This window comes from Poecilia latipinna, unplaced genomic scaffold, assembly GCF_001443285.1.
Source record: "Poecilia latipinna isolate Pla-1442-1.1 unplaced genomic scaffold, P_latipinna-1.0 Scaffold3939, whole genome shotgun sequence".
NCBI lineage: Eukaryota > Metazoa > Chordata > Actinopteri > Cyprinodontiformes > Poeciliidae > Poecilia > Poecilia latipinna.
In genome coordinates, this window is record NW_015116555.1 from 35,402 (window position 1) to 44,174 (window position 8,773).

The 8,773-nt window shown below is 37.2% G+C and overlaps 2 protein-coding genes and 1 non-coding gene across 3 annotated transcripts in view; 1 reads left to right on the plus strand and 2 right to left on the minus strand.

Moving 5' to 3' along the window:
* Positions 1 to 900, minus strand: part of cox7b (cytochrome c oxidase subunit 7B) — a 7,215-nt gene extending 6,315 nt beyond the window's left edge. Inside the window, exon 1 of the mRNA XM_015025079.1 lies at positions 793 to 900. Coding sequence (XP_014880565.1) covers positions 793 to 829 — 37 coding nt within the window. The 5' untranslated portion in view covers positions 830 to 900. The remainder of the gene's footprint in view (positions 1 to 792) is intronic.
* Positions 901 to 1,309: 409 nt separating this feature from the next.
* trnal-caa (transfer RNA leucine (anticodon CAA)) lies at positions 1,310 to 1,419 on the plus strand. The gene is made up of 2 exons: positions 1,310 to 1,347; positions 1,374 to 1,419. It is a non-coding gene; the product is annotated as a tRNA-Leu (tRNA).
* Positions 1,420 to 3,424: 2,005 nt separating this feature from the next.
* On the minus strand, positions 3,425 to 7,626 carry pgrmc1 (progesterone receptor membrane component 1). The gene is made up of 3 exons (XM_015025076.1): positions 7,232 to 7,626; positions 4,839 to 4,994; positions 3,425 to 4,293 (listed from the first exon to the last, which is right to left on the minus strand). Exons 1-3 carry the CDS (start codon positions 7,524 to 7,526, stop codon positions 4,199 to 4,201), a joined length of 546 nt encoding a protein of 181 aa, XP_014880562.1. The 5' UTR covers positions 7,527 to 7,626; the 3' UTR covers positions 3,425 to 4,198.
* Positions 7,627 to 8,773: the final 1,147 nt, after the last annotated feature.

An 8,773-nucleotide genomic window follows, 5' to 3' on the forward strand; every position in this document is an offset into this window, starting at 1 on the left:
TTATTTCAACAATATAACTAAAATAATGACTCACTTAACTTTAAAAAGTTTCATAAGTTTAACTCGTCTTCAAATGAAAAGGAGCATATAGATTTTTAGAGTTTGAACAAGCAGAATAACCTTTTAGAGATTTCAATGAACAATGTAGAACATATACTGCAAATAAAATAAGAATAAACCACGGATTTAAAATAAGTTTGTATAACTAGTAAAAGGCCGTTTTAGTGTGAAAGACTGTCATCCAAAAGTTTTTCCCTGAAAATGATAACATTTATATTTCTTGGAAACAATTTTCCATTTGTAAAAGTTGAAGTGTAGTCCTGTAAGAAACTACAAACCCACTTCTGAAATCAATTGTTTATTTTACAGTAGATTGTAACGTGTTTAGGAAAAATTAGTGTGAGCATTTCTGTCCTGATTTGATTTCGCAGGATCAACAATGCTTGTGTTTTATGACACTAATACTTTCAAATTAACTGTAATCTTAATTACACCGAGCTGGAAAACACTTAGTACACGGTACTATGTTCACTAATGTAAATTGTGTATTTGAATTACCAGAACCCCGGGCTTATGTGTTTTATGCAGTAAAACACATAAAAACACACAATGTGTGAACGTATCAGGATTCCTTGGAGCATGCTAATAGTGGCTAGCTAACGGCAGGCATGTAAGGGGGCGGTCAAACAACCAAAAACCTTATTACTCCCTCCTCTTGATTGATAATGAACTGATCTTTGGTCTAATAACATAAAATAGGACATAAATTACAAAGGAAAGCAGTCTCCTTACCTCCGAGGATAGCTACAGTTTTTGCAAACCGGTACATGTCGTCTGGCTTAGCGTCTTCAGATACCCTTGAAAAAGTCCAATATGGCCGTCTGAGGCAGATATACCGGAAGCTGAGGCGTTCACGTACCGTAGTTATAACACATGAAGGAGTTCTAAAACTGTACAGTCTACAACTTAAATAAGTATATATTAAATCTCATCCCTGTAGTATGTTAATTAACTAAAATGAATAAAGCAGTCACAATTAAACGGCATGTACAAAAACTTTTTTTCTGTTCTTTAAAATATTTCCGTTTGAGCTGGTTACTTCAATGCCGCATGACTGGGACTTTTACAATACGCATGCGTAGAGAAAAACTAAGTTAAAAGTATTGTAAGCTCTACACTTAATGAAACACACGTACGTCATCTTCCTCATACACATCATAAAGGAGTAATCATTTATAGACAAAACTATAACAAACTCAAGTCAGTGTTACGGATTAAATATATAGTGAAATCACTTCAATGCGACTGTGTCAGGATGGCCGAGTGGTCTAAGGCGCCAGACTCAAGGATCAAACCTTCCGTATGAGCGGGACTTCTGGTCTCCGAATGGAGGCGTGGGTTCGAATCCCACTTCTGACACTTACCCTTTTTAATCTGTAACACACCAGGAATAGTTTTTGCTTTGGTCTTAAATTGCCCCTGAGATGAGGACATTTAAATTTATAGCGGTATGTGAAGATATGCTACACGTATTTATATGTTACAGTAACATGTTAATACTTCACGTTCTATTGTTCAGTCCAATAAAACATTCAGAAGTTTTTATTTAGACCTGCTAATTTTTTTTATCACTTTTAGAGGATTCAACACATTAATTAGAACCCTGTAGATAAGTTGAATTGGTAATGTAAGAAAAACAAAGATAAAATGTTTAATATTGTAATTTGTAGTATGGTAGAGAATGTGAGAAAAACTGATTTTAAGGCATTTATGAATGAACTGAAATGCATATCCATTTTACTGCTTATAATGCAGTCAATTTCCTCACCTGTCCAGCATGTTGCCTGTCTCTTGACTTTTCACCTTAAAAAACCGTCTCATCATTTAAAAGTAAGCAGAGAATCTGTTTACAGGAAAACTATGAGTCATTCTTTTCAGTTTCCAGAAAAGAACAATTAAAAACTATTATCTGCAGTTTGATTTGAGCAGGGTAGGGAACACTGCAAACATTAAACTTCAACTGTTTGGCCTAGATTTCTGCACCAACCTGAGCACACCATCTCAGTGGTGGAACATGGTAGTGGCATCATCATGCTGTGGGGATGCATTGCTACATCATAGAGCTGCAGACAGGCCCTTTCTGGAAGACATGTTGAAGTTTCTCCTTCCAGCAGCAGAATTGGTCAGAGACGATCCAAACCAAAAATAGCCATGTCTTCAAATGACCTAGTCAAAGTCCAGACTAAAATTTAATGGAGAATCTGCAGTGAGGCTTGAAAAGTCCTTCTCCATCCAATCTGACCAAACTTTACTCTGCATGACCCAAAACCTGCAGAGCATCAAAGTTTGACCATTAGCAAATACAAAGAGATTTAAAGCAAAATGAGAAACCAGTTTCCTTTTTTACTATTCACTTCATAAATATCATCTTCTTTGTTTTGGTTTGTCCCATAAAATCACAATAAAATACAACATGATGCAAAAAATGAAAAACATTATGAATTTTGTTCTAAATATATTTGATGCAACACATTAATTTACAGTTTAAAATTATTTTTATAAAGTTAAATTAACTGATGATCATAAAAAGTATTAAACTAAATCAATCAAATGTTATCTGTACAGCATGTCAGCAGCAGGCTTTTCAAAGAGCTTTACATCATAAACACAGAAACAAAGTCATGCAGCAGAGAATCAACAATAAAACGTGACATTAAGTCGATGCCGTCGATAAATTGATCACGATTCAAATAAAACTAACCAGGAGTCTGGATTTAAAGGAAGTCAGTGTTTCTGCTGCTTCTCAGTTTTCTGTTAGTTTGTCCCAGATCTGTGGTGCATAGAAGCTGAATGCTGCTTCTCCTCGTTTGGTTCTGGTTCTGGATGCAGAGCAGAACCAGAACCAGAACCTGAGGGTCTGGCAGGTTGATTCAACAGCAGCAGATCTTTAATGTGTTGTGGTGCTAAACCGTCCAGTGATTTATAAACTAACAGGATTTTACAGTCTGTTCTCTGAGCTACAGGTGAAGGACCGTAGATCTGGTGTTATGTCTCCATCTTCCTGGTTCTAGTCAGAACAGCAGCAGCAGCTTCTGGATCAGCTGCAGCTGGAGGATCGATTTGGTGGACAGACCTGTGAAGATGCTGCTGCAGGAAACAATGAGACTAAAGATAAACGCCTGGATGAGTTTCTCTAGATCTGAGACATCAGTCCTCTGATCCTGGAGATTCTTCAGGTGATAGAAGGCCGACTTTGTGACTGTCTTTATGTGGCTCTGAAGGTTCAGGTCAGAAGTCAGAGGTCATCACTGCTCCCAGGTTTCAGGCTGATTGCTGGTGTTCTTATCCATTTTAATATCTGCTCAACAAAAAACTTATTTGTAAATGTTTAACTTTAAAGAAACTGAAACAAAAGTCACCCAGCTGGCCATTTTAAACGTTTCTTTATTAAATCAAAATATGATTCAGAGATTATGGCTGTGTGGCCCAATGCATACATACAGGAAAATATTCCTTCATTTTATAGCAAATTAAATGCATAAAACAAGAGGAAAACAGAAAAATAAACTTTAAATGAGTCTGAGCTTTAAAAACATCAGAAGATCGTTTTAGTAACCAGAAGAAATCTGAAGATCAGATCCTGATTTAGTGCTAAAATAAAAACAGAAGCAGTTTATTACAACAGTAGTTTCATGGCATAGTGTCATTAAAAGTCCTGAAATGATTATATTTCATCTTAAACATGAAAAAGAAGCAAAAAGTTCAAAATGTTTCACAATGTAAGAGCAGAGAAAACAGCAGAAATCTGACTGAACCGTTCGTTCAGATTGGGAATCGATTATGCACAAAACAATCCAGATCAGTTGTAACTCCGTCCATCTGCAGCTTCCTGAGCATTTAAGATGCAATAATTATGCAGATTTATCATCTTTAAAAGGTTTTCATCAGAAACAGTAAAAGCAGCTTCTGACACATTTTTATTTTCACCAATTCAGCCGAATTTGAGTTCAGATGAAAGTGATTACGAGACGATCTGAGCAGAAACACGACGCTTCACCGTTAACGGCCCGAAGAAATGCAGAGAAATGGAGATCAGTGATTGGTCCAAAGCTGAAGGAAATGGAAATGTTTTCTCAGAAAGTCCTGAAGCTCAGAGCGAAGGCGCTACAAACAGTGAGGCCAGTCTCCTCTTCGTCCTCTAGTCGCTCTTCTTGTCCTTTCCCTCGTCTTCGTCTGTGTATTCGCTCGGTTCCTCTCCCGGTTTCAGCAGTTTGCCGATGTAATCGTATTTCACTGCAACAGAACCATCAGGTTTCAGGATTTAAAGGTTTTTCCAGTAGAAACTGAAATAATCTGCTGCCGATTGACAGATTATTCCAGTGACTCACTTTTCATCTAGAATGCTTAAGCTTTTTTAAAACATTAAAAATACAAATAAACAACTTGATTCCTCTCTTAAAGAAAATAAACATTTTATTGCCTAAAATGCAATAACAGTATCTAAGTGACTGAGTTACAGTAAATATGTAAATATAATGTCTGGAAAAGGTTTAAGAAGCTAAATGCAGAAATGCGCATTTATTTTATCCGACTAATCGATTAATCAATAACTAAAACAATAGTTAGGATCAATCAGCAGATTCTGTTTGAGTTAGCAACGACTGAAAAGGTTCAGCCTGAAGCAGAAAGACTGAAACATGTATTGATTATTGTATTGATAATGTGAGCAGAACGTCTGAAAGCTCTGATCTCTAAACCTCAGAACCAATCAGAATCTTAAAGGTGTTTTTCCAAATGAGCAGAAACAGAAAATGGATGAGCAGAAAGAGGAAACCGACTGGTGAACTGCGTCTCCCACTCGGCCAGGCTCTCCTGCTGCATGGCGTTCAGGTCCGACAGGTCGTCGTGTTCGGCCTTCAGGGCGTCTCTGTCCAGGCAGAAGGTGGCCAGGCCTCTGGAGGCGTCTCTGCCGGCGAACACGCCGTACGGCCCGTCTGCAGGGAAATCAGACACAACCACCCATAAATCAACTCAGAAATTAAAGTGATATCAATAACTTCCAATTCTAAGATTTATTGTTTTTCTCTTCCTACCAAAAACTGGATGATAAAGTTTTCAGTTTGGTGATTTTTAAGGATAATTTTCACAATTCATCCGTTTTATTTATTTTAGAGGTAAATGTTCATTAGAAATTAAAGTTTGTTGATCTGTGAGAATCTGTTTTTGCTCTACTATTATGCCATTATTACCATTATATAACTGGAAAATGATCTCAAAACAACATTATCGTTAATTATAAAAACTTCTGGAGCAATTAATCATCCAGAATAAATAATCCAAACTAAACGCCAACCCTTATTATTACAGGGTTGGCGTTTAGTTTGATTTTGATAAATGAAAATAATTGTTTTAAACTGTGAATATTTATGAAACATCTGCATGCTGGTCGGCTTTACAACACAAAACGTTTCTGTAGATTTATCTGCTAACCAAGGCTGAACAGCAGGGGGAGCTAGAAACAAGAACACGGAAGCTTCCAGATGCAGAGTCAGTTATTCCAAGTGATTAAAGGATTTTATCATCATTCAGACCTGTTCAGCCTTAACCCGACTCCGCTTCGTCTGTCTAGTCAAAGTCCGGCTGGTGAGGTATGAACTCTAATCGACCTCTGACCTCTGTTCCTCCAAACCTCGGTCTGGGTTCGGTATGAATGTGAACGCCAAGCGGACCGGTGACCGCTCCAAAAGCAGGAAGTGGACAGGAGAAATGGCTCATGGTCAGACTTTAATTTTATTATTAACACATAAACAATTTTAGAATATTTTAATGAGCTTCTTTTCAGTTTTAAATAAAAATATCATGTTATATTCATTTTGTTTTAAAATATTTCAAACTATCAGATCTTCACTGTAGACAACGGATAATATGAAGCATTTTATTTAGTTTATAATCATAAATATTAAACTTTTCATTTATATTGATGTGTGTTGAGTTTTAACAGTGGCTCTTTGACTCTTTTAAACACATTCAGGGCTGCAGATGCGGCTGTGAAAAATGACTATGCAAAAACGTTAAAAACATTAAAATCAGTAAAACCATGACCTCCTGCTGGGATTTAAAGTCCAGAGCTGCAGACTTTGGATGATGGCTGCCGGTTATCCAGTCGGTCAGAGGTCACAGACAGCAGAGGTTACAGAATGAGATAAGATAAAAACCAAACAGGTACGACCGAGTCAAAAACGCTCCTGACACCTGGAAAAAAATGACTGAAAAAATCCAACATTAAGATGTTATTCTGTGATAAAAAGGTGCACGAGAGATTTTAAAGAGCAACAAATGAGGGATTTAGTGTCAGAATTTGAACCTACAATAATGTTCAATAATAAAAACAGATGCTATGGATTATGCAAGTGTTTCCCAACCCTGGTCCTCAAGGCTCACTGACCTGCATGTTTTAGATGTTCCCCTGCTTCAACACACCCCATTCAGATGATTGCAATTCAGCAAAAACCTGTTAATCAGCCATCAATTGAAATCATGTGTGCTGAAGCAGAGGAACATCGAAAACATGCAGGTCAGTTTTCCTTGAGGACCAGGGTTGGGAAACACTGGATTATGCTAATCACAGTAAACTAAAACTATTCTATTCTGCTGTCCCTGATATAATCTGGTATGACATTAAGTTGAGAGGATATTGGATTCAGTAAGTGGCTGCTTCCGCTAGTGTTTTTTTTCTTCTTACACACACAAATTGAACAACGTGATTTGTTTAGAAAAACCTCAAATTACAATAAATTCAAAGTTTTAGTCAATTCAACCATTCATTTAATAAGAACATTAAATAAGACAAATATAAATTGAAACAATAACTAAGAAAATAATGTAAATGAGTCTTAATCATTTGATTGCAATAATACTATGTCACTTTAACGTGGACATTGCGACAGTCCACGTTTTTTCTGGAGAAAGAATCAACTTGTTCATAGACGATCTCTGATTTAAAGGTTGCCACAGCCTCTCCACTGTAAAAAATCAGCTTCACCTAAAAGACTAAAGGGGTGTGACGCCACATTCCAGCAGAAAAACTAAAACAAACGACCCAAAACGCAGAACACGGAGTCTGCTGGTGAACTTAATCAGCTGTTAAAATCTTAGAAACGACAAATGGTCATTTCACGCTAGCTTAGATGCTGGAAGGCGGGTGGAAACCGGAACTTTTAGGAACATTTACCTGGTCCGTAAAACTTCTTTCCTCTGGTCACGTCGAATACTTTCCCGTTAACGGCCATGAGAATCCGCGGATCCTGCACTCCATCGTAAGGCTTCAACTCTGCCAGAGTGAAATCCTTCTTTTTCATTTTAGGCAGAGGCTTCTCCACCTCGCCCAGATCGGGCGGCCGGTCGCCGCGGAAGATTTTGTACAACAAGAACAAGCAGAGGCTGAGCAGGGTGAGGTTTAACGGGGAGGTGAAGATTTCTTGGAAAATTCCTCCTGAAGTAACTTCGCTCCCCTCTGCTTCCGCCATGTTGGCGTCCTTCTCCAGCCTCACGAGTGTGCGTGTCTCAGTTGAGTGCACAAGAGTTGCTGAGGAATGGACCAATCACCGTTCAGTATTAGCACCACTTGCTCACTATGTTATCCAATAAGGTTGGGACTGTGGCAAAACGGGCGTTAGTCATCGGACAGCGCTCTCAACAGACTAAACGATGTTGTCAGTGGCAAGTTAACTTTTAACTTTTTAAAAGATGAATGGGGGTTTGGATAATAATAAAACATTCTCATTTATGTTCAGTTAATTTGTGTCAATTTTTCATTGTTTTCTATTTCTATATTATGGAGATCACTAGACAAAATGAACATTATTTTCTGATCAAAAATAGAAACACTACAAAACAAAGTGTAGAAAAAACACAATAAACTGACCTTAGTATACAAACCCTTATTTAAATCAACAATTTAAATAAACAATTGTGCTCATGTATAGGTTATTTTATTGCACGTGATTGCTTGTTATTTGTTTATATCTAGTCATTTTGAACTTATCACTGTTTTTTATATATATATATATATATATATATATATATATATATATATATTCCTGACTACCAGGGAAAAAAATATTGTCCAATCACCATTTTTTTTAAATCCCACAGTCTTTGTAAGTGTCACTTTGACCGGCGGAGGCACTGCATTCAGGAAGGAAGTGAGGCAACAAAATATAGTTGAGGTGGGTTTATTTGGGAGCTCCAGGTCACCATTACACCGACACCCTTCACACAGTGAAACAAAGAAGCTGACATTCATACCTGAGGCAAGTTCCAACACTTAACCAGGTAAAGGGGTGATCAAAAAAAAGACAAACAAGAAACAAACACTACTTACACAAACCTAGCAAACAATAAATGATCCAACAAATATTTACCTGCATGTAAATTATTAAAACTAAACTAATCTAAGGTCAATCAAAAGTAAATATAACTAAATATAATCCTCAGAGTATTACCCCTCTTAATGGAAGATGGTATGCTCCAGGAGCATTTGTCTCCCTTTCTGCTCCACCTTGCTGAGACACACCCAGAAAGGCAAGTACTCAAACAATTAACTCAGATTGAACCAATCTGAATCAGAAACAAACTGACATTTTCCCCCACATTCTCTGAACAGGAAAGATGGCCAGCCTCCCTACCCAAAAAGAATATTCACTAAATGTCACAATGTAACTGAAATAAAGAACTGATACAAAACACATTTGGACTGTAAATAAATAACATA